The 26,693-nt window shown below is 39.5% G+C and overlaps 1 protein-coding gene across 1 annotated transcript in view; it reads left to right on the top strand.

Moving 5' to 3' along the window:
- The window catches only part of LOC133652312 (single-stranded DNA-binding protein 2), a 200,662-nt gene that overhangs the window by 107,446 nt on the left and 66,523 nt on the right, over positions 1-26,693 (top strand). The window contains exons 3-4 of the mRNA XM_062050916.1: positions 7,058-7,119; positions 8,110-8,194. Coding sequence (XP_061906900.1) covers positions 7,058-7,119; positions 8,110-8,194 — 147 coding nt within the window. The remainder of the gene's footprint in view (positions 1-7,057; positions 7,120-8,109; positions 8,195-26,693) is intronic.

Below are 26,693 nucleotides of genomic sequence, written 5' to 3'. Positions count from 1 at the left end.
GAGGTAATAGGTCCCATTTTTTATAGTCTTTGGTATGACTCGGCCGGGGTTTGAACTCACAACCTACCGATCTCAGGGCGGACACTCTAACCACTAGTATACACATTTCCAGTAGTTCTTCTAAATAGTTGGACTTGTGCAAGATTAGGGGCCAAATTCAGAGAGATGGGACTTTTATTTTTTGTTTTGTTTCATTCTCCTTTGTTCCCCTTTGAGTAACTGTGGTGTCTTCGTCACGGTGCATGCCAGATAAATGTCTTTGCTGGAGCTGTCGACGCATGCAAGAAGAGAAGCATTTCCTTCCTGACCTCCAGTGAGCTTCAAAGCAAAGCATTCCTTCAAAAGTCACAGTCTGACCTGCAACCGAGGTCGGGGCAGTCTGTAGAAAGAGCTACGTTCTTCTGTTTCCTGTTATCTTTCACACTTCTTTTAAAACAGATTGCTCAGTCTTGCCTTATCAAACCTTAAATTTAGACATCACAAAGGCAACTGGTATGTTTTTGTTTTTTTGTTTTTTTCAGAAATAGAACAGTATGGTGATTGTGCAGCCTGTGTGTTCATGTCTTTTAAAAGGGTTGGGTGAACGTAAATCAAAGTCAAGTACATGTGCTGACGTCACTGCTGTGTTAGTCACTGACCTTCACTGAGAGTCACCGCTTATAACCCAAGTGATTTGTGCGCCTGGTCTCGTTCCTTCTACACCTTTATGACGGTGGTCTCACGGGGATTATTCGTTAACCTTTTTAATAATGAAAGATGGATTAACTGCTGCATGTCCGAAGCAGCATCATTTGAAACAAAGCTTGGGCCGACAACACGTTTTGCTGGATTTGAGTATTTCACCGTAAACAAAGACATTGACACCAAATTAAGCGCTAATGCAGGGGTGCCCACACTTTTTCTGTAGGCGAGTTACTTTTCAATTGACCATCATTCATACAAATACACTTGTAAATAACATAATGTCATGGCTGTCTTGAGTGTACAATCATTTCTACAACTCTTATTTTTTTGTGATAGACTGATTGGAGCACATACTTGTTGGTCACAAAAAAAATCATTAAGTTTAGTTATTTTATGAATTTATTATGGGTCTACTGAAAGAAAATGTGACCAAATGTGCTGGGTCCTTTGGCAAGTTTCACTACAATAAGGTGCTTTTGGTAGCCATCCACAAGCTTCTGGTTGAATTTTTGACCACTCCTCTTGACAGAATTGTGCAGTTCAGCTAAATGTGTTGGTTTTCTGAAAATGGACTTGTTTTTTCAGCATTGTCCACACGTTTAAGTCAGGACTTTGGGAAGGCCATTCTAAAACCTTAATTCTACGCTGATTTAGCCATTCCTTTACCACTTTTTCCACTTTCTCACTCATTTGAAGCCGAAATATTCCCACACTGGAACATTTGGTTATTGACATAATTTTTCAGGTACTGAGAGCGATGCACAGAGTGAACCCTCTTGTACCCAGTTTTTACGGAACGGAAAAGTCTATCGCTCAATAAATTGATTGGGCGATTGCCTCTTTGGTAACCTACTGATGGTCAATACGAGACAAATTGTACAGGGTTCCGTACAATTTAGCTTATGGCATGCCTCGGATAAAACAGGACAGTTTTGCAACCCTAGTACCTGGTACAGTATTTCATTTGGCAAGGTTTCAGGTTGTCTTAACTCAGTAACTCCACAGCCATTAGACTTTACAACACACTTATGTAATTCCTATGAACTCTTTTTAAACGGTGGGTCTGGGTTGGTTTTCACTTAAAGCCTGAGTGAAGAATGTATGACCATAAATCAGAAAGAGAATTAGATGATACAGTAGTATCTGCTCACAGATGCTACCTGGTGGTTGTTTGCACCCTGCAGCTAGTCCTGGATAATCCCACTCCTTAATGCTTCAGTCACGTGCAGGATTCTCACAGGAATGAGGCAAAAATACAATCTTACCTACTGTTCATGCACAATATGTAATATTTATTCAAATGTTTTAGTTGTTCATTAGTTTTTTGTTTTTTTTGTAGCTGTATGTAAAAAGATGTACTACAACCACATAATTTCCCCACTGTGGGATAAATAAAGGTCTAGCCCAGGCCTTTGGCAATTATTTTGACTTGAGGGGCCAAATTTAGAGAAAAAATGTGTCTGGGGCCGGTATATCTATTTTTAGGAACACTAATACAAAACCTCACAATAATGTCTGATTGAATGCTAAAAACGTTATGACAGACCGCCTTAAACAGAATGGAATTGTATTCTTTTTTTACTGAATTAGACACCCAGAATGTACATGAAAATAAAGAATGTGTGATTTACAATATTAACTATGAAGCAGTGGCGTGCCGTCACTAAAAAAAAAGTAAAAAGAAAAAAATAATAATTAAATTGTTATATGTATCCAGTGATTATACTAAAGTTATTTTCCATTTAACTTCACCAGTTTTAGATTATTTTTATTTTTATTTTCACATTTGCCGTTCAAATACTAAGAAGAGACGGTGCGGTGATCAGCAGCCAGTTGAGGCACTTGTGCCTCACCATGGATTGCGACTCGGCTAACTGCTGGCCTGCTGTGCAGTGAGACCGTATTGCTATATGAATTATATTATACATTTCCATAGTTTAGTTAGCTGAGGTATATAATGTACAGTGTATTTTGTCAACAACTGTATGTGTGTAACTTATTTTTAGTGCTGAGCGATCATAAATCTGCTGCGGAGACACACTGTGTGAGGCTCGTATCATAACCCCGCCTCCTAGTACCAAGCACTTCCGCCGCAGAATGCACTGCCCGACGGGAGCGCCGCGGCCACACCAACCAAAGCCCACACCCAAACCCTCCACGTGCAAGACCGAATCCACCCAAAAAAAGTCACTTAACAAGAAGCCAAAAAGTGCAAAAACAACAATGCTCGCGCTGCAGGAGCCGCGAACGACCGCAGGGACACAACATTAGGTACACCTGCACTGCAGGTTCATATGTTTTTAAATTTGACTGTGATGATGCAGTCGTGCCTCACCAGACATTAACCTCACTGCACGCCACTGCTATGAAGGATAAAACACTGAATATTGACAACATATGAACGACAACATCGACATATTTTACAATCAAGCGAAATGCAACAAAAATGCAACAAACAGCAAAATATGAACGCGAAGGGTAAAAAAATCCCACCTACTATCTGATATATCAGATATATCACTAAGCTATAGCATCTCTGTGGAAATGTTACCACACTGCTTGGTGCCTCATCTGAGCCGCTGTGACTTATATGACCATAGTAACTAATTAGATGACCATAATAACTAATTAGATTACCATAGTAACTAATGAGATTACCATAGTAACTAGTATATCATGCAAAAGTGCAGATTCCAACCATTGAAATAGTTTGTATAGTTCAAGACTTACGGTCATTTGAAAACATCACTGCACATCATAATGGCAGCTACAGTTTCCATCTTAAAGATCTAAAAAAATGTTTTGGGAATGTCCGGCGGGTCAGATTGAAAAGCTTAACGGGCCTTAATTTGCCCAGGTCTGGTCTATCCTATCCTAACTCAGAAGTTAGGTGAAGCAGTGCAAAAAAGGCAACGTCCACACTGACAAAGAAGCTTTTGTCCTTGAAAACTCACACTTTTGAACATGCTGGCCAGGGTGAAGATTTTCAAATCTCTGTTTTCAGCGTGTGCGTGTGAGGACAACTTAAACAGAGAGTATATGGCTTGTCCACGGATGACGTCACAATTAAGCCCCATTATTTTCACCCTCGAAAAATACACAGGCAAAAAAAATACTGAAATAACTCATTGGAAATAATATTTCTGGCTGTGACCCACCATGTTTGCTATAGTGCCGCTGACGTATTGTCACAATTTTGCGCAAAATTTAGACATACTGAAATAACCTTTTTAAGTGTACCGTATTTTTCGGACCACAGGGCGCACCGGATTAAAAGGGGCACTGCTGATGAGCGGTTCTATTCAGGTCAATTTTCATACAAAAGGCGCACCGGATTATAAGGCGCATTATAAGGGTCATATTATGATTATTTTCTAAATGGAAAACACTTCCTTGTGGTCTACATAACATGTAATGGTGGTTCTTTGGTCAAAATGTTGCATAGATTATGTTTTACTGATCATCTTCAAGTCGCTTTCTGACAGTCGCTTCAGGATGCGCCTTTTTGTGGGCGGTCTTATTTACGTGGCTCACCTTCGGCAGCGTCTTCTCCCTGTCATCTTTGTTGTAGCGGTGAAGCGTGCAAGGACGGGAGTGGAAGAAGTGTCAAAAGATGGAGCTAACTGTTTTAATGACATTCAGACTTTACTTAAATCAATAACAGAGCAGTATCTCCTCATCCGTGGCTCAATAATGCAACATTAACGCCGGAAATGTGTCCCGTGAAAAACCGTTCGACCGGAACTCTCTAATAACTAAAGTTCCGTGGGTGAATTATGTTAACTCACTACAGTTTTTAGTGCTTTGATAGCTAGTCTACTGACAGATATGAGTAAGAACTTTATAACGCTACTTTATATTAGAAATGGCAACAGCGGAAGATGACTGTCACATAACAAGATAGTGAAAAAGAAGATTATGACTACAGCGTCATCACGGACTACAATGGCAGACCCGCGCACATTTTCAGGATTTATGCAGATCCCAAATACACATCAGCAGGTACCAGAAGGTAAGAAAACTTGGTTTTGCATAATATTGTGAAACAAAACACCAGATAATGTCTGCTAATAGGTGCCATTTTGCGCTCCTTATACACACACCATAATAATACTTGTACATTTAATGCGCCGACAATCCATCAAGCGGTGCAGCTTCATAGCTTACCGAAATCGTACTAAAAACATTTTGACAGATTTTTGAGTGCCGTGTGTAATGTTCTATATTCTCAATGGAACATTTAAGGTTTTGGTGTTGTTTACTGGCATCATCTTGCAGTCTACACGTATCTCTTATGTGTGACTGCCATCTACTGGTCATACTTATTACACCATGCACCAAATACATTTGCTTCGAGGTCAGTAAGCACAACCAGAATTATGCCGTACATTATAAGGCGCACTGTCCATTTTTGAGAAAATGAAAGGATTTGAAGTGTGCCTTATAGTCTGAAAAATATGGTACACATACACAGTAGGGAGATTCGTTTGGCCCCATTCCTGGGTGGATCTTGCTTGAGAGGAAGGTGGGGGGGTTAATCATTTGGCAATCCAGTCTACTGAAAACGATGGAAAGCACCACTCGTCACGCTGTGGTCTAAGTTGTAATTGCCACAAAGCACATTTTAAGATATTAAACAATCTACAACCATCTGGTAGTTAAACTGGATAGTGCGTGCCTCAAATTTGTCATGTTTCATGCGTCAGGTAAACCACGACGAATGGGGCCATAGGAATCCCCTTTCTACTGCAGCTTCGCTACACATTGACAAAAAGACGTCAGTATGCCTTTTTCTTGCCGTGACCCGCCATATTCGCCATACTGGATGCTTATGATTGGCCAAAATTGCCCTGCTTATGCGTTTTCGTGGGGACAGAGATTGTGTGTTTTAACACTTCATAAAAGTATTCATTTTCGTGTAGACATGCGCTATAAAAAAAAAAAAAAACTCTTTCTGTTGAATTTTGTTTCTGGGTGGTCATTACCACAACACCTTTGATGAATAGTTAAACACACATAGAGCTGTCTTTTCTTGGGAATTATTGTCAGTAAGAAATACTGCAATGGGCCAGAAATAGAGTAGGCGCTAGAGATGCGCGGTTTGCGGACACAACCGTGGAGTCCGCGGATAATCAGTGGGTCGGGCGGATGCATGACGAAAAAAATTGATTTTAAATAGATTCGGGCGGGTGGCGGTTGAACCAATTCAGAAATATATATACATAGTTAAATGTTGTTACCCACATACGAAAAACGAGCAGCACTCTTTGAAACAGGCAATTATTCATCAGGCACTGCTGCAGCTGCCACGCCAAATTTCTTCCCCCCTACAAAAACATCCCCCCCCCCCATTTACTTCCGGGGCTGCGTCCAATAAAGTCACAAAGTTGCCGGGGGTCCGTAACCGGCACGTGACTGTCCTGTTTCGCGCCTGTACAAAAAAAAACAATAATCGATTTCTTCAGATTCCAGCAGCTTTCAAAGACGAAGTATCCTTCCAGCGACGGGCAGTCAAAGCCGAAGTGCTATCGATCGCTGTCAATGACGTAAGAGGAAACATGACCACGGAAGTAAATGGGGTGGGGGGAAGATTTTTGTAGGGGGAAGAAATTTGGCGTGACACAGCACACCACAACACAACAGAAGAAGAAGAAAAAAATAAAAAGATGGCAACGCCGGCTGCAAACGTGGTACGCGACAAACTAAAAAAGGGAATACTAAAGACCAGGGGAAAAAAATAACAATAATAGTCAACACTTTCTTAATGGAAATGACAATAATATTATAATAATGATAAATAATATTATCATGCATTAATATCTCTTAGCCTCTAATGCGTGGCCAAGAGATATTAATGCGTGGCACGCATTGAATGTCTCTGCTGCATTGGATCAGTCTCCTTTCTTTAACAGGCAAAAGCTTTCTAACCTCACTAATGCCTTGCATCATCTATATTAGATATATAACAACGGGTGGGTGGCGGGGGTTGTGGTTTTGATTAAATGTTAGTTCGGGTGGATGGCGGGTGGATGGCGACTTTTGTGATGCGGTTGCGGATGAAATAATTGCCTATCTGCGCATCTCTAGTAGGCGCACAATGGGATGTGTGTTTGAGTTATTTCACTGTGCTCCTCAGGCTGGTACATGTCCATGACCTCACTTCAAACACATATTTGGGTTATTGTGAATTGACAGTGATCACAGACAAACACTGACCTATCTAGTTGTAAAGAAAAAAAAATACAGTAGGAGGCTCATAGCACAATGACATAATAGCATAGTGTGTCTCAGTATTCTATCGCATCCTGTATTTGGTCTAGCCTGTGTTTTTTCTTCTTCTAAAGCAACTTTTTCTGTCTCCTGGCTTGTTCAGATCCGATGGGAGAAGAACATCACATTAGGAGAACCTCCAGGGTTCCTCCATTCTTGGTGGTGGTAAGTTTATATAGCACCGACCAAAAAAATATACCTTGTCTTAATCTTGCAGTTTTATCTCAAGTTCTGTCTACAATATAATGGGCCGACTGCGTGACTATGGCACAAAAGTACAGTAGTATCTCAACAAATGAGCACATTCCGTTCCACTCCAAACACTCGTATTTCAAATCAGCCCCGCCCGTTGAAATTATTTGAAATCAATTGAATATTTGCTTGTTCTTCCCAAAACATCCCCATTTTATCATGTAACATGCCTATTCAAAAGAAAAACTAACTTTTAGATAAGAATTGTTGTTTGAAAAACATTTCAATGGCATGTAGCACAAACAATTACATTAGATTTATTTAAAACAACTGAATGAAATAATGTTGTTCAGCATTGAACAGGCAGTTTCTCGGCTGTGTGACAATAGGAACTAGGAAACTGTTGTTTATGTTGGACGCGGATGTATTTGATTGACGGACCGAAGAGGTTAGAGTAGAAGAATATGTATGTTTGTGTACCAAAGGGGATCTTGACTGTCCAGTTTATTAAGTCAGGACTAGGCAACATAAACTGAAACACAGCATCTGCAGCTTCTCAATGTTTTCATGGATAAATGTCCCACGGACGTTGCTTTATCTTTCTGATTCGGTTATCCGCGTTTTCTCCTTCACGCAAACATTTCTCAGCTCCGGTGGTTGAAGGGCAGGGTTATGTGGATCTCTGAGCACGTCTGTTTGATCAAAACTTTGTTTGTTGTGTAAACGAAGAAGAAACAGCCATGTGTAACAATACGTAATCTGTCCCTTGCTCAAACCGCACATCCTTGTGACAAACACTACTTCAACCGGTGGCAGGGTGGACTCGCAACTTAAAGCGTAACAAAAAGCCGAGAGACAGCTAGTACCGCAAATTACCCGAGGTACTCCTAAGATGAGGTATCACTGTGACATGATATTCATCAGACGGATGTCTGATTCTCAAAGATGTGTGGTGTGTTGCAGTGTTTTCTGGGACCTGTACTGCGCTGCTCCAGAGAGAAGAGACACGTGTGAGCACTCCAGTGAGGCCAAGGCCTTCCATGACTACGTGAGTCAACTGCCTACTTTACACTTTCTCCCACAAATAATGCTGCATTATCAGTTTTTAATTAGTCAGTGTCCACATTCATATTCTTATACACATTCTATATTGCCCGATCTAACCTTCAACAGCAGTGTTAACTTGATAATGAATGAGTGGTACAGAGTTTGGTAGCGTTCTCATCCTTGAGAATTCCTATCTGAGGACTCCCATGCATGCTTGAAATTCTTGGACATTTTATAAAATATGTTTACCTTTCATTTGTTCTTCATCCACCATTTTTTTTTGTTTACACCAAAAGTAGGGTTGTCCCGATACCAATATTTTGGTACCTTTACCAAAATGTATTTCGATACTTTTTGATGCTTTTCTCAAAAAAGGGGACCACAAAGAAATGGCATTATTGGCTTTGTTTGTTATTGCAATCAAATAATAATAAAATAGTGAACATACTAGACAACTTGTCTTTTATTAGTATGTAAGCAAACAAAGGCTCCTAATTTGGCTGCTGACGTCTGCAGAAACATATTGTGTCATTTATCATTATTTTATTTTGTCAAAATTATAAAGGACAAGCTGTAAAAATGTATTATTAATCCACTTGTTCATTTACTGTTAATATCTACTTACTTTCTGTTTTAACATGTTCTATCTATATTTACTGAGTTTATAAACATAGTATGATTTTTTTAAAAAGGAAAAAAGATTTTGTGACGATAAGAAATGTAGATGTAATTATAGTAGTATCGACTAGATACGCTGTTGTACTTGGTATCATTACAGTGGATGTCAAGTGTAGCTCCACCCATGGCGTTTGTTCACGTTGTGATGCCGGTGAGCTATTATATCCTCCCACGGTGTGTAGTGAAGCATGTTTAGCTATTTCTCGTCCTGCAGGGATGATACTTGTAAGAAACTTACTTTATTTGTCGCCATGGAGGCAAGGATTAGTGATTTAGAAGTAGCTAAAACACTGCTGACTGCAGAGGGATGCTCGCTGCTAGCTAGCTGGCCATGTTTTTCCTGAGGGCGTTTCAGTGTTATAGCTTCACCTTTATCGTCAGTTTTTAAGCCACAATGCATCCGTTCTCCCTTTTCAGTCTACACACTTTGTCTGCTTGTAAGTACTCTGTGATTGTGCACTGCCGAACATGCTCGTAAACCCGTCATGACGTGACGGCGCACCCATTAAAAAAATAAATAAATTGGAACCAGTACTTTTCAAACAGAGTATAGTACCATTTTTGATTCATTAGTACCGTGATACCATACTAGTGTCAGCTCACTACGGGTTGTTCTCCCAGGATGCAGAATGGACTACTCCGGACAAGGCGTGCAGGTAAAAACATGATTTAATTACCCAAACCTCAAAGAGGTGCAAAAAAAAAAGTAACACAAAGCGAAGGCACAACGCGCTGATCGCACTTGGAGCTAAAGCACAAAACTTAGCGCAGGAAACAAAGAAGCTAACACTTAGCATGGACTTGAGACAAGTAATACTCACAAAACTTTGGCATGAAACAAAACCTCCGCAGCAGGTTGCATGAAGCAAATAATGACGCCAGGCCGACTGACAGGCAAAGGCAGGCTTAAATAATGCCTCTGATTAGTGCTCGGGTAGCAGGTGAGTGGCCGAACACTAATCAGAGACAGAAGAACATAATTAGCAACAGGTGCGTGAGTCCAAGAAGTGTAACAGGTGACACTAATGGTTGTCTAGGTAACAAACAAACAAGGAAGTGCAACCAGGAACTAAAAAGAGTCCAAAAAACAAACAGCACATGGCCAAACAAAAACATGATCAACAGACATGACAACTAGTACCGGTATACCGTACAACCCTACCATAAAGTAATGTCTTCTTTGCGAGAGTAAAATAGATTTTTTTCAGGAAAACCGTATGTATTTACTTTTTTAACCAAATGTAAATTTAATTTAACGCATGTTTTGTTCTGAAACAAATTGATGGGAAATGAATTGTTCAATAATTAATGTTTTTATTGCAAAATAACACAATTAATGAAGATACATTTGAAAGCCTTTCTAAGACGGCTCCAACCTGGGATCAAACCTGGCACAGTAAGACTTCCTTTGTAGACCAGCACTAACGAAATTGTGCATTATATTCTCACCAGTGACTCGGGATGTATATTGTTAAGAATTCATCGATACGATATCCTTATCGATATTCCTTTATCGATACCAGTATTTATCGGTACTCTTATCGGTACTATATGTAATTTGTGAAAACAATGATGTGAAATAATGCATTTTAAGTAGAATTAGCTCAAGAGGTTGAACACGTCCAACATGATGTACTGTAACATCTCAGAGCAGGGAAGTCTTTTATCAACACCTCTTTTTTTTAGGTGTGCAGTGTAAGGTGAAATGCAATTATGTCATCTTCTTGTAAACACCACACAGATCCATCACTGTGTTCTATTCATTACAATTACACTCAGCTGGAAATATAATGTATGGCATTCATGTGCAAAACACAGACCTTTTACATGGTATATCATATATAAATCCATCCATCCATCCCATCCATTTTCTACCGCTTTTTCCTTTGGGGGGTGCTGGAGCCTATCTCAGCTGCATTCGGGCGGAAGACGGGGTACACCCTGGACAAGTCGCCACCTCATCGCAGGGCCAACACAGATAGACAGACAACATACAATCAATTAACATGTTGGGTGTGCATTTTGTAACACTAGGAATTTTTGTTTGTGTTTACTGTATGCACACAGACGTATTTGAGTGACGGACCGGAAACCATATTGGCTGTTAACAGTTACCGATGTATGTGTGGTTAGTGTGTATTACATAAATAAAAAGACTCAGTGAGCAAGTGTAATGCTCGATCGTCCAGATTGTAGTCAAAAGACAGACCAAAATGAAACACATTTAAACCAGATTTGTTTTAATGACAATGGAGTGACGTCACCCTTCGTCAGCTAAGGGATAACATTTGTACAGTGAAAACTCATTGTACAAACTTTTTAAAAAAATGTAAATATGCTTTTGTGTACAAATTTTGGCTCATTGCACACATGTTTCATTGTGTGCCTGCAGCCCAGCCATTTTATCTTTAGCTACTGTGCAAATTAATGTGTTTTTTTTTTAGCCTTTTTACAACATTTGTCTAGTACAGCTAGCTCAATATAAGTCCCCCTCCCTTCTAACGAACTCCAGAAAAAATTGACCGACAAGGTAAAGTGGATTTTATTAACTAGTCCAATTCAATTTAGCAGCCTGGCTGTTAAGGTTAAGGAGTTTTATGATTTGAAAATGTGAGTGCACCACTGAGCTAGTGACAGTGTGTGTGCGTGTCGACAGTTCAACTTGTTGTTGTTTTGACTTTGTTATTAAATAGATAGTTGATCCATCACCCCTTGTCATATTTGTTTGTCATACAGTATTGTGTAGCGCTTTATAATGTGTTTCAAGGGTACAGGCTTTTTTCTAAAACATGGCTGGAACCCATTATTCATTTTTAGTCTTTCTTATGGAGAAATTTCCTTTAATATACAAACTTTTATATCTATTTACAAATCCTGTTCAAGAAGCAATTACGTTTGTGAATCCAAGTTTCACAGTAGTTCAATTCCTAGTATTCATGTCTAAAACTCCAAGTAAAATACAGAGAAAGCTTGTTGTGTTCTTAATGTGTCACCTCTTCACTCCTGCAATGCTTGCTCATTAGGACACGAGTGGATTCAGAAAGGGTGTATTATAGAGAAGATGCACTCCACGATCCATTTTGCTTGTGGAAGAGAGTGTGACGCATGAGCGTAGATGGTCTTCTCACCCCCTCTGTGTATCCTTAGGTCTGACTCATCAGATTTGTCTGGATTAGACTTTATTGAGACGTATTGTTGGAAGTGCACAGGTCAGGACTTTCTGCCTACCCCAGCAGGAGCATCCTGCCCTCCACATCTCCTTCTTTTCTGCGGTTCTATCCCTCCTTTTCTTACACTTGCTATCCTGCAGAGCTGCCGCAGGATCTGGACTCGTGCAATTGTGTGTGTGTGTGTGTGTGTGTGTGTGTGTGTGTGTGTGTGTGTGTGTGTGTGTGTGTGTGTGTGTGTGTGTGTGTGTGTGTGTGTGTGTGTGTGTGTGTGTGTGTGTGTGTGTGTGGGCAGGTGATGCCGCTGATGATCAGGGTGATGAATAGTCACTCCAAGGACGAGGTAGATATGCAATGATGTCATCCACTGGCTGCGGGAAAGGCAGCTGGAGGACGGCATGACCTTAGTCCCGAGGGATAGGCAAGGAAGAAAAACGGACTGGTCAAAATATGAATTGAACAGAGATGAAACATAAACATAAATACATGCATCCTTGTCAAAAACCTGTAACACATATATTACAATTGTGTTCAGATGTTTACACAGCAAGGGCATGAAAGTCTAAGTTTTCGGTTATTTATTTGAACTGGGTGGAATGACTCCATGCGCATTTGTAATGTTTTTTAAAAACAAGTGCATAAGTTTGAATTTAATTTGGATTTTATTTAATCATTTGACTTTTCCATTGTTGGTTGTTGGTTTATCTAATTATGAGTTCTGTCAAGCTAAACATTTGTATCCTACAGTAAAACGGAGAAACTATCAACTGCAATCAAACATGATTAAAGAACCGTTACAGAAGTTCAATTGTTTACTTAATTAGTCCCCAAGGGGAAATTCAGATTTTCAGCACAATCCCATTCAAGAGCAGACATACAGGGAGACAGAACAGGAACGCTGACGGGTCAGCCAACTTCAGGTGCCCCTTAGAAAGATGGGAATAAGGTAAACGCTCTGGGGGGGAGATGAGTAAAAAAAAAGATCTGTATCAGACTGGGCTCCTGGGGAGGGGGTCCAGACTGAGGCCAAGAAAAAAAAAAAAACAATAGCCATACATACATAGAATCCACAAGACTTGCAACAGAGGGGAGGGAGTGGGGACTATGGAGCCAGGCTGCTGGTATCTAAAGCATTAGTTAAAGTTAAAGAACATTCTAGAACAGTGTTACTTTTGACTGCAGTTTTTAATTCAATTTTAGCCTTAGTTTTTTGACAAAAATATATTTTAGTTTTAGTCATACTTGAGTCATTTAGACTGATTTAGTTTTATTCCAGGTTTAGTCGACTACATTTGACAACATTTGAAGTGCCTAAAATTACAATGACTAAAATATGAATTACAAAGGATAAGGCACCTTTAACGTTTCTTGAAACCATCGTTATTTCGGCTATCTGCAAAGCATCTAATTACATAATATAAAACAAAAAGTAGACATGTTCTCAAATACAACTTACAACAAATGTCAAACAATTCAAATATTTAATCAATTGATCACAATTTGTCTGTAGTTAACTAACTAATCGTGATTATTCACAGCTATATATTTTCTTATTTTTTTTAACAAGTGTACCTTAGACAGATCATTTTCAAGTTTTTATTACTATCAACATTGGACTGGAAAAACTGTTTGCTTTATGTAAATGTTTGTTAATTAAACATGATGCTTTTTTAAGTGTACACACTGAAAGAGGAAATATTTACACATGCGTTTGTGTTCATTCATAAATTTAACAAAAGACAGTACCTGTAACACACCATACAGCCTACCTCCTTTGCGCTGGGATTGTCTTCTATGGTGTCTGAGGTAAGTATTTCTTGGCCTCGTTTTCGCTTTCACTTTCGTTTTCAGGTTGGTCAGCAATGGGTTGTGTCCTTTTCTTCGGCCTTTCAGGGCTCGTTGGTGGTGGTGGATTTCTCTACCGTGCAGCGGCCATTTTCTTTTTTAATGACCGTGCCGATCGCCTTTGGCTTTGTGGCTGCGTTGTGTGCATTTCGCTGTGTTTTGAGAACGGTGAGTGCATAACACGCTAAATGGCTGACAAAATTATTTATGAATGAATGATTGTGGAAATGTCATCTGTCTGATGTTAAAAGGCTAATTATTTTATTGCTGCGACATTGTACAGTGCATCCGGGGAGAGTATTCACAGGGCTTCACTTTTTCCACATTTTATTTTGCCTATTCTGAAATTTAATAGTGTATTTTCCGGACTATAAAGTTTTATATGAGCTGTACCCTGTCAAGTCTGTGTGATCATGTTTTGTTTTAGTCATGTTCGGTTTTGTTTTTGGACTCTTTGTGCACTTTTGTTTGTTTTGTCACCATAGCAACCCATTAGTTTTCACCTGTCCTGTCACGCACCTGTTTCACGTTTTGAGTCACGCACCTGTTTTCACTAATCATGTCACTATTATTTAAGCCCATTGTTGCCAGGAAGTCAGCCTGGCGACATCACACTCTCTACACACCCTTATGATCCATGCTGCTCTTCTTCATGCCCTTTTCTCGTCCAAGTAAGTTTTCTTTATTCATGCCATAGTTTGCAAGTTTTGTTTTTTTGTCCATAGTTCTGCTTTTGTGCGAGTTTTTGTTTTTATAGCCAAGTTTTGTACTTCCGCCATTGTGCGCGCCTTTTGTTTAATCCTTTTTTGAGTGTTAAAATTAGATATGTATTCACCTTCACGCCATGTCTGGTCCAAATCATTTGCACCACGGGAGAACAAACCACGCCAAAGTCCAAGTCTTGACATACCCACGAAATTTTTGAAGAAACATTTTTGTGTACATATATTATCCAGCCGCAGATATATACTTTGTGAAATTAGTTATTTACACAGAAAGCTTTTGTAAATGTTTATTTACATACTTTCATAGTTTCCTAGCGTTGCCTGAAACACAGCAGTAAAAGGGCTGATTAAACAAAACAGATATAATAAGAGAAAGAAAGAGAATCAGACCAATTGTAATTAGACACAGGTCACTTTTAATCAACCGCATCAATCCTGCACTGCTTCTGAGATCCAATCCGAGGTACAATTGAGATATCTGTCGCTCAATTAAAACTAAATAAGAGGACAATCGCGGTGAATGTTGTTTTGGAAAAAAAAGGTTTTGTGCCTTAATTCTGTAATTACTTTCATGTAGCCCCTGCTGTTTTTTATACTTACCCATGTAATCGTTTTTGTTATTTCATATGTCAAATTATTTTCGGTTTTCAAGCCAGCGATGGTCTTTTTGTTTCTCCTTACAGAGAAAGACAGACTGAGGACCGGAGTGATGTGATATGCTATGATATTGATTTCCGTCATTAGTCAAGGCTTCCCAGGCATCAGATGTGCAGTTTGCAGTCCTGTTAAGTGCTTTGTAAATTGCGTTCTCAATAGTAAATGAATGTATTCCATTTGCCAGGGGCCATGATGTCATGAAAGCAAGTTATTTTTAAATGCTTACGCTTTGTGCGGGCTTGGCCTTGTTGAAGAGGCCGACCTCCATTAGAAGCATTTTGTATTGACTACGCTGCCAGGATCAAACTCTGTGAGCAGTCTGCATTTTAAGGTAAATGCAAGCGAACTTGAAAGACGTGTTGACGGTTGGGTTTCAGATATGCTGCTCCATGGTCATGGAATAAATTACAAAACGATCTGAGGTACTTGAGCTGATCACTTTGGGGGAATATCAGGCCATTTTAAAGAATCGAGAATCTGTTCCTATTGGGTATTGTACTTGTTTTTAACGTTGTTTAAAATAGGTCAAAACAATTGACCTATTTTTATGTTAACATATATAAATAATGCACTTTTTAGTTGTGCCGTGTGACTGCTGCTGTTTTTGTTGTTCTTATATGTATTTCTGTGACTTTGTTTTTCTGCCCTCTTGGCCAGATCACTTTTGGAAAATAGATTTGAATCCTAATGAGTTTTTACCTGGGTAAATAAATGACATAGACTGATTGAAAGCAATAATTACACTTTTTTTGTTGGTGTCCTGTCCAGCTACTCAGGCAAATTGTATTGTTGATGTACAAACGTAGATGTCCATATCGGCTGCACAGATTTACTTTACAAAAGAGAAGTCTGTGATACTTCTCCTGTTGCCTTATTTGTATTTGACTTTATTAAATGGATTTATATTATTATTTGGTGCAGCCGGGCCGGAGCAGGAGGGGATAGAAAGAGAAATTGCGGGGACAAGAGGAGGATAAGACAGAGAGACAACAACAACAACAGAACAGCAGCAGCGAATAAGATGTGTACAAATATGATGGTAAAAGTAATAGCAAAGAATCAGTTGGTAAAATAAATATTAATAACACAGAAATGACAATAAACATTATTACACTACAAATAGAGTACTGAAAATCCCAATACAAAAAGCACTATTGATAATGAATAATAACAATAATTACCTCAATTATCAACAATACAATTGTTTCAAATGCAACAATACATATGGGACGGGTGTGGCGCAATTGGGCGAGTGGCCGTGCCAGCAACCTGAGGGGTTCCTGGTTCAATCCCCACCTTCTACCAACCTCGTCACGTCCGTTGTGTTCTTGAGCAAGACACTTCACCCTTGCTCCTGATGGGTCGTGGTTAGGGCCTTGCATGGCAGCTCCCACCATCAGTGTGTGAATGTGTGTGTGAATGGGTGAATGTGGAAATAGTGTCAAAGCGCTTTGAGTACCTTGAAGGTAGAAAAGCGCTATACAAGTATAACCCATTTACATGACATATATGTAATGATAACTTCAAATACAAAAGAAAGCAGATTAATGGAGGGAAGAAAGAGAAGCCAGCTATATTAACCTTGTAGATTGTTATAGTAACAAGAGGTTAAGCTTTGTCAGTGTGCCATGTGTTATCCAGTTTCCCCTAGGGGAACAACGTTAATATATGTTTGATGAAACGTGATTATATGCATGAGTGTATGTATGCATATGTATAACTACAACTCTTATTTTTTTGTGATAGAGTGATTGGAGCACATATTGTGGGTATTGTCAATCCAATCCAATCCACTTTATTTATATAGCACATTTAAACGACAAAATGTTTCCAAAGTGCTGCGCAACAATATTAAAAACAATATTCAAATATTATCCTTAGCTCCACTAATGACTGAATAAAAACAAAAAATAAATACATATAAAACAAAACAATATAAAATAAATATGATTAAAAATTATTTTAAAGGGTAAAACCAATTAAAACAGTAAATAGAAATACCATTTTAAAAACACAGAGGACAACAGAGGACCACACAACTCACGTAGTGTTAAAAGCCAAAGAATAAAAGTGGGTCTTAAGACGAGACTTTAAACACTCCACTGTGGGAGCAGTTCGAACATGGAGGGGCAGAGTGTTCCAGAGCTTAGGGCCGACCACAGAGAAGGCCCTGTCTCCTCTGGTTTTAAGTCTGGTCTTGGGCACTACGAGCTGGAGCTGGCTTGTTGCCAAACAGCTCAATTTTAGTTTCATCTGACCACAGAACTTTCCTCCTAAAGGTCTTATCTTTGTTCATGTGATGTCAGGTGAAACTAAAATTGAGCTGTTTGGCCACAATACCAAGCAATATGTTTGGTGGAGAAAAAGTCAGGGCTTTAATCCCAAGAACACCATGCCTACCGTCAAGCATGGTGGTGGTAGTATTATGCTCTGGGCCTGTTTTGCTGGCAATGGAACTGGTGTTTTACAAAGAGTAAATGGGACAATGAAAAAGGAGGATTACCTCCAAATTCTTCAAGACAACCTAAAATCATCAGCCCGGAGGTTGGGTTTTGGGCGCAGTTGGGTGTTCCAACAGGACAAAGACCCGAAACACACAAAGTGGTAAAGGAATTGCTAAATCAGGCTAGAATTATGGTTTTAGAAAGGCCTTCCCAAAGTCGTGACTTAAATGTGTGGGCAATGCTGAAGAAACAAGTCCATGTCAGAAAACCAACAAATTTAGCTGAACTTCACCAATGTTGGTCAAAAAGCTTGCCAGAAGCTTGTGGATGGCTACCAAAAGCGCCTTATTGCAGTGAAACTTGCCAAGGTACATGTAACCAAATATTAACATTGCTGTATGTATACAGTACTTTTGACCCAGCAGATTTGGTCACATTTTCAGTAGACCCATAATAAATTCACGGCGTGGCGAAGTTGATAGAGTGGCTGTGCCAGCAATCGGAGTGTTGCTGGTTACTGGGGTTCAACTCCCACCTTCTACCTTCCTAGTCACGTCCGTTGTGTCCTTGGGCAAGACACTTCACCCTTGCTCCTGATGGCTGCTGGTTAGCGCCTTGCATGGCAGCTCCCGCCATCAGTGTGTGAATGTGTGCGTGAATGGGTAAATGTGGAAATACTGTCAAAGCGCTTTGAGTACCTTGAAGGTAGAAAAGCGCTATACAAGTATAACCCATTTATCATTTATCATTTATAAAAGAACCAAACTTCATGAATGTTTTTGTGACAAACAAGTATGTGCTCCAATCACTCTATCACAAAAAAATAAGAGTTGTAGAAATGATTGGAAACTCAAGACAGCCACGACATTATGTCCTTCACGAGTGTATGCAATTTTTTGACCACGACTGTATGTACAGTATGTGTATATGTATGTTTGTACAGTGAATGTGTGTGTGGATGTATGTACTGTATTTGTTTATGTACTGTATGTGGGAGCGCAGGTACCTCTACTACCAGTAATCACACTTAAACTATTGCATTGTCTACAAACAGTATCCTGTGATCAGTGTTCAGGATGTGCGTAGTATCCAATTTAACGACACAGACACTCAAATTTTGCTGAGTTGGTGAATTTGGCGTCAGAATAGACAGAGGCCGCCTAAGATCACAAAGCAAACTGGTGGCATGGCAGGTTCTGCTGGGATGGAAAAATGAGCGTGATACCCGAGTCCTGAACGGAGGAGATTATCAGCGTCTGACACTTGTACTGGCTGCGCTGTACAACCCCTGATAAGAATATGCTTATTAACAGAAGCGAGCTGTTGGTTGGGGCGAGGGGAAAGTGTCCTCAGGGCAAACTTATGCTCAAGAAGTGAGTAGTTTGTCTTTGCGTGTGCACTGTAATAAAACTTTGCAGATACGATGTAGTACTGAGGGGGATCTTCCAGATGTGTCACTTGTGCATGTGGTAATGTGTGTTTGCTGACTAAAGTCAGTCGTATGATTAGATATTCGAACTAAAGTACTGTAGGGGTAGTCCGCTAAAACTTGAGAATTATTAGGTTTTTTTCTCAAAGTGATGACAATCATCCATCCTCCAGCTGTAAAAAAAAAAGCCTGTTTTTGCCTGTTAAACAAAAAGTAATTATACATCACCAGACTAGCCTAAAATAGTACTTAGTAATAGTACTGTTACTTTAAATTATTATTCCTCAAGTATAAGTAAAAAGTATTCATCCAAATAAGTACTTCAGTAAACAAGTATTCAGTGAAAAAAAATACTCAATTTGTTTTTAAGTAATACTTACAGTACTGCAACCGTGATTGGTGTTTGTGTGTGTATGTGCGTGTGAGAGACTTGTTTTCATCAACATTATAAATGTACTTTTAACATGTGTTCATTAATTTAAAAAAAATTAAATACATTTAAAAAAACACCACCACAAGGATCACAGCATATATATATATATATATATATATATATATATATATATATATATATATATATATATATATATACCGTATTTTTCGGACTATAAGTCGCAGTTTTTTTCATAGTTTGGCCGACTTATACTCAGGAGCGACTTATGTGTGTGAAATTACTAACACATTACCGTAAAATATCAAATAATATTATTAATCTCATTCACGTAAGAGACTAGACGTATAAGATTTCATCGGATTTAGCGATTAGGAGTGACAGATTGTTTGGTAAACGTATAGCATGTTCTATATGTTATAGTTATTTGAATGACTCTTACCATAATATGTTACGTTAACATACCAGGCACGTTCTCAGTTGGTTATTTATGCGTCATATAACATACACTTATTCAACCTGTTGTTCACTATTCTTTATTTATTTTAAATTTCCTTTCAAGTTGAACAATTTCCCTTGTGGAGCATTAAAGCTTGTCTAAGTCTAAGTCTAAGTCTAAATGTCTATTCTTGGTGTTGGGTTTTATCAAATAAATTTCCCCCAAAAATGCGACTTATACTCCAGTGCGACTTATATATGTTTTTTTCCTTCTTTATTATGCATTTTCGGCCGGTGCGACTTATACTCCGGAGCGACTTATAGTCCGAAAAATACGGTATATATATATATACATACGTATATGTGTGTGTGTGTGTGTGTGTGTGTGTGTGTGTGTGTATATGTGTGTGTGTATAAATATATATATATATATATATATATATATATATATATATATATATATATATATATATATATATATATATATATATATATATATATATATATATATATATATATATATATATATATATATACAGGCTTTCGGCCCCTGGACAACTTTTTTAAGCCCAATGCCCCCAGTCAACAAGTTTGGAAACCCCTGCACTACACTATCAGTAACCAATATTTGAAACACCTAAGAAGGTATTAGGTAATGTTATATCCATCCATCCATTTTCTACTGCATGTCCCTCTTGGTGTCGCGGGGGGATGGAGCCTAGCCCAGCTGCACTCGAACCATAATATATTTAACGGCGTAAAGACCTTAAATGAGCATTTTAGATGTAAATGGTGAGCAGCCTGCATGCTATCATTTTAAGATAGCACTGTGGGAAACGGCAAACACACGGCAGTTAGAGACAAACAGGCAAAGAGGCCGTACTGAGAGCAAGTTACTTTGATACAAATTCAACACCTCACGCTGCCTAGTCTTACATATACTCACTACTGCAAGTGAATTCACATGTATTGACCGATCAGCGCGACAAAACACATTCTGTGTCTGTTGTGCATCCCAAGGATTCTGCTTCACAAAGGCATGTGATAATGCTGTTTATTTGTCGACATACTCAATACACAAACAGTTTCGATGAAACCTTGTGCTATATTTCAATACCTGTGTTGCTCGTGACATCAGATTTGGTTGCAGACTAAACATTGGCTCAAACATTTGGCGAGGAAACAAGCATTTAAGCAGCACTCTCAGCCAAACTGCCTCTAGGTAGCGTTACAATTTTCAATGGCAATAAAACTAAGATTTGATTCGATTTAGATTTTTATTAAGGATCCCCATTAGCTGGTTGCCCCAACAACCCACTAGTCTTCCTGGGGTCCACAATTCAATACAATTACAAGTAAAAGCATATAATTATACCTACACAATACAGAAAAAAGAATAAAAATAAAAGCATCAATAAGAAAACGAGCAAACAATTTACAGTCACAGAATAATAATTACCATAAAAATATAACTACACAATATAGAACCAAACAAATCATCAACGAGCAAACTCATTTAAAAACTCAGATAAAATATTACTTTCTTTTTAAAAAGCTGTTTACTTTCAATGCCGGTGAGAATTTGAGGCAGGTTATTCCAGAGCGATAAAGATCTATAAATAAAAGATTTCCGCAAAGCATTCTTCCTGGGACGAGGGAGTACAAAATGCCCCTCACTGGACGCCCTGGTATTATGACTATATATAGTGCTACTGTGAACTATTTGGGCCATGAGAAAAGCAGGAGTTTTACTAGCGGTTACTGATTTTAACAATATAAGAGTATTAGCTGACAACCTGTTCTGCACTGTTAGCCAAAAAAGAGAAGCATGCATTTGGTTCACATTCATTCTTAATGAACAACCAAGAACCAGCCTTGCTGCCCTATTCTGGACAATCTGGAGCTTACTCATCTCACCACTTGCAGCAGACGCCCAGACTCTAGAACAATAGTCAAAATGACACAAGACTAAACTCTTAACAATTTGACAAAGAAGAGGTGGATCAACAAAATCAGCACATTTCCTGGAAATACCAACAGCCTTTCCCATCTTTGTAACTATATCACTGATATGATTTGACCAGGATAGAGTGCAGTCCAGCATCACTCCAAGGAGCTTGGCACTTCTGACCTGTTGAACTGTTGAAATACCTAGCCTCAGATCCAACTTTGGGTCACAAGATAACCCTTGCCTAGTCCCCAATATAATACTTTTTGTTTTTGAGATGTTAAGGACAAGTCTGTTGCATACTGTCCAGTCATGCACAGCTTTTGGTTCCTCACTCAATACTACATTAAGTACACTGCATGATGGCGGCGCATGGGAATGCAGCGGCTCTGCTAACGCTCTTGGGAGTGTAGAGCGATTTGGCAAAAAACACCCGTCATTTCTGTCAATTTCATGGCTGGCTCAAAGCGTGAACACTCTGTGATCACATATGACCGACAGACAATTCTGGATGTGGATGGATCGGGTCGTTATGGACTGAAAGATGCATGTACGGTGGACCTCCTCGCTAGCATGGGAATACTTTGTGGGCTACATCGAGCGGCCTTTGTAGCAGCGGAGTCAAGTGCTAGCGGTGACCGCCAATGGAGACGACATAGGCGGTGCGAGCGGAAGCAGAAGCGGGGATGCCGAGCTGGGCTAACAACAAAGAGAAAAGCTAACCAAAGAAGCGTGGAGTCTCCGGGTAAGAAGCCATTTAAACTAGAACTAGCCGGCGTCAGGCTGGATAATCCCTGCACACATAGCAATTCTCTTAGAATAAAACACAACTCACATAATGTTTTTTCTTTTGTGACCATGTCAGAGGCAGACATACATTGTACTGAGGTAGCTAACTATGATGCGTTCAGTTTATCGCAACATCAAGCAAACAATCTGAATATCCCCGTCGTATCAATTCCTAGATATGGTCAAAACTATTTAAAGTGCAATACGCATAATAAACGCAACATTGTTAATATTGCTACTTCGGATAATTTCAACAGACAATCCTCAAAACAGCCCACTACCTATAATATGGGCTTTTTAAACATAAGATCATTATCTTCCAAAACGCTATTAGTTAATGAAGTCATTAGAGACAACAAACTTGACGTCATTGGTCTCGCCGAGACCTTGGCTCAAACCAGACGATTTTTTTGCGCTAAATGAAGCATCTCCTCCTGGCTATACCAATACACATGTTGCCCGACCTCTGAAAAGGGGAGGGGGTGTCGCACTAATATACAATGAAAACTATAATTTTACACCTAACCTAAATAATAAATATAACTCGTTTGAGGTGCTCACTTTGAGGTTTGTCACACCGCTGCCTCTCCACCTGGCTGTTATCTACCGCCCCCCTGGGCCCTATTCGGACTTCATCAGTGAATTCTCAGAGTTTGTTGCTGATCTAGTGACGCACGCCGACAATATAATCATAATGGGGGACTTTAATATCCATATGAATACCCCATCGGACCCTCCATGCGTGGCGCTCCAGACTATAATTGATAGCTGTGGTCTTACACAAATAATAAATGAACCCACGCATCGCAACGGTAATACGATAGATCTAGTGCTTGTCAGGGGTGTCACCACCTCTAAAGTTACGATACTCCCGTACACTAAAGTAATGTCCGATCATTACCTTATAAAATTCGAAGTTCTGACTCATTGTCAACAAACTAATAATAATAATAATAACTACTATAGCAGCCGCAACATTAATGCTGCCACAACGACGACTCTTACTGACCTACTGCCTTCGGTAATGGCACCATTCCCAAATTATGTGGGCTCTATTGATAACCTCACTAACAACTTTAATGACGCCCTGCGCGACACCATTGATATTGTAGCACCGCTAAAGCTAAAAAGGGCCCCTAAAAGGCGTACCCCATGGTTTACAGAAGAAACTAAAGCCCAGAAATTATCATGTAGAAAGCTGGAACGCAAATGGCGTGCGACTAAACTTGAGGTTTTCCATCAAGCATGGTGTGATAGTTTAATAACTTATAAACGCATGCTTACCTCAGCTAAAGCTAAATATTACTCAAATCTCATCCACCTCAACAAAAATTATCCTAAATTTCTGTTTAGTACAGTAGCATCTCTAACCCAACAAGGGACTTCTCCCAGTAGCTCCACCCACTCAGCAGATGACTTTATGAATTTCTTTAATAAGAAAATTGAAGTCATTAGAAAAGAGATTAAAGACAATGCATCTCAGCTACAACTGGGTTCTATTAACACAGATACGACTGTATATACGACGGATACCGCCCTCCAAAATAGTTTCTCTCTCTTTGATGAAATAACATTGGAGGAATTGTCAAAATGTGTAAATGGGACAAAACTAACAACATGTTTACTTGACCCAATTCCCGGGAAACTTATCAAGGAGCTTTTTGTATTACTAGGTCCATCAGTGTTAAATATTATAAACTTATCACTTTCCTCTGGCACTGTTCCCCTAGCATTCAAAAAAGCGGTTATTCATCCTCTACTCAAAAGACCTAACCTCGATCCTGATCTCCTGGTAAACTACCGGCCGGTGTCCCACCTTCCGTTTATCTCGAAAATCCTCGAAAAAATTGTAGCACAGCAGCTAAATGAACACTTAGCGTCTAACAATCTTTGTGAACCTTTTCAATCCGGTTTCAGGGCAAATCACTCTACGGAGACAGCCCTCGCAAAAATGACTAGTGATCTATTGCTAACGATGGATTCTGATGCGTCATCTATGTTGCTGCTTCTTGATCTTAGCGCCGCTTTCGATACTGTTGATCATAATATTTTATTAGAGCGTATCAAAACGCGTATTGGGATGACAGACTTAGCCTTGTCTTGGTTTAACTCTTATCTTACTGACAGGATGCAGTGTGTCTCCCATAACAATGTGACCTCGGACTATGTTAAGGTAACGTGCGGAGTTCCCCATGGTTCGGTTCTTGGCCCTGCACTCTTTAGTATTTACATGCTGCCGCTAGGTGACATCATACGCAAATACGGTGTTAGCTTTCACTGTTATGCTGATGACACCCAACTCTACATGCCCCTAAAGCTGACCAACACGCCGGATTGTAGTCAGCTGGAGGCGTGTCTTAAAGAAATTAAACAATGGATGCCCGCTAACTTTTTGCAACTCAACGCTAAGAAAACGGAAATGCTGATTATCGGTCCTGCTCAACACCGACATCTATTTAAAAATACCACCTTAACATTTGACAACCAAACAATTAAACAAGGTGACTCTGTAAAGAATCTGGGTATTATCTTCGACCCAACTCTCTTGTTTGAGTCGCACATTAAGAGTGTTACTAAAACGGCCTTCTTTCATCTCCGTAATATCGCTAAAATTCGTCCCATTTTGTCCACAAGCGATGCTGAGATCATTATCCATGCGTTCGTTACATCTCGTCTCGATTACTGTAACGTTTTATTACAGATGGTACAAAATGCGGCTGCTAGACTTTTGACAAAAACAAGAAAGTTTGATCATATTACGTCTATACTGGCTCACTTGCACTGGCTTCCTGTGCACCTAAGATGCGACTTTAAGGTTTTACTACTTACGTATAAAATACTACACGGTCAAGCTCCTGCCTATCTTGCCGATTGTATTGTACTATTTGTCCCGGCAAGAAATCTGCGTTCAAAGAACTCCGGCTTATTAGTGATTCCCAGAGCCCAAAAAAAGTCTGCGGGCTATAGAGCGTTTTCTATTCGGGCTCCAATACTATGGAATGCCCTCCCGGTAAAAGTTAGAGATGCTACCTCAGTAGAAGCATTTAAGTCTCATCTTAAAACTCATTTGTATACTCTAGCCTTTAAATAGACTCCCTTTTTAGACCAGTTGATCTGCCGTTTCTTTTCTTTTCTTTTCTTATCTACTCTGCTCCAAACCCGGGGTGGACCGCTAGCCTGTTCATCAGATGGGGACATCTCTACGCTGCTGACTCGTCTCCACTCGGGATGGTTCCTGCTGGCCCCACTATGGACTGGACTCTCGCTGATGTGTTGGACTTTCACAATATTATGTCAGACCCACTCGACATCCATTGCTTTCGGTCTCCCCTAGAGGGGGGGGTTACCCACATATGCGGTCCTCTCCAAGGTTTCTCATAGTCATTCACATTGACGTCCCACTGGGGTGAGTTTTCCTTGCCCGTATGTGGGCTCTGTACCGAGGATGTTGTTGTGGCTTGTACAGCCCTTTGAGACACTTGTGATTTAGGGCTATATAAATAAACATTGATTGATTGATTGATTGATATAAGGTTGCATCATCAGCATAAAGAACCAATCTTGCACGCCTGGTAGCCCAAGGTAAATCATTGGTGAATATAGAAAAAAGTAAAGGTCCTAGGCAACTTCCCTGTGGAACACCACAATCCAAACTTCTACTATTAGACAAGCTGCCATTAAGATACACCTGTTGTGATCTTGAGGACAAATAACTCTGTATCCACATTAAAGCCCAAGTATTGAAACCATAACATTTAAGTTTCTCAATTAAAAGAGAGTGGCCAATCACATCAAAAGCTGCACTAAAATCTTAACAGCACAGCTCCAACCAACATAGAATCATCTATAGCATTAAGCCAATCGTCGGCCATTTGTATAAGAGCAGTGGACGTAGAGTGGCCCGTTCTATATGCATGTTGAGAATCAGTTGCTAGCCCATTTGATTGAAAGTAAGCTTGAATTTGTGCATACACACATTTCTCCAGTAT

Source organism: Entelurus aequoreus, linkage group LG06, assembly GCF_033978785.1.
Source record: "Entelurus aequoreus isolate RoL-2023_Sb linkage group LG06, RoL_Eaeq_v1.1, whole genome shotgun sequence".
Lineage (NCBI taxonomy): Eukaryota > Metazoa > Chordata > Actinopteri > Syngnathiformes > Syngnathidae > Entelurus > Entelurus aequoreus.
The sequence above is the reverse complement of the archived record's forward strand: the minus strand, read 5'-3'. Positions and strand labels throughout refer to the sequence as shown.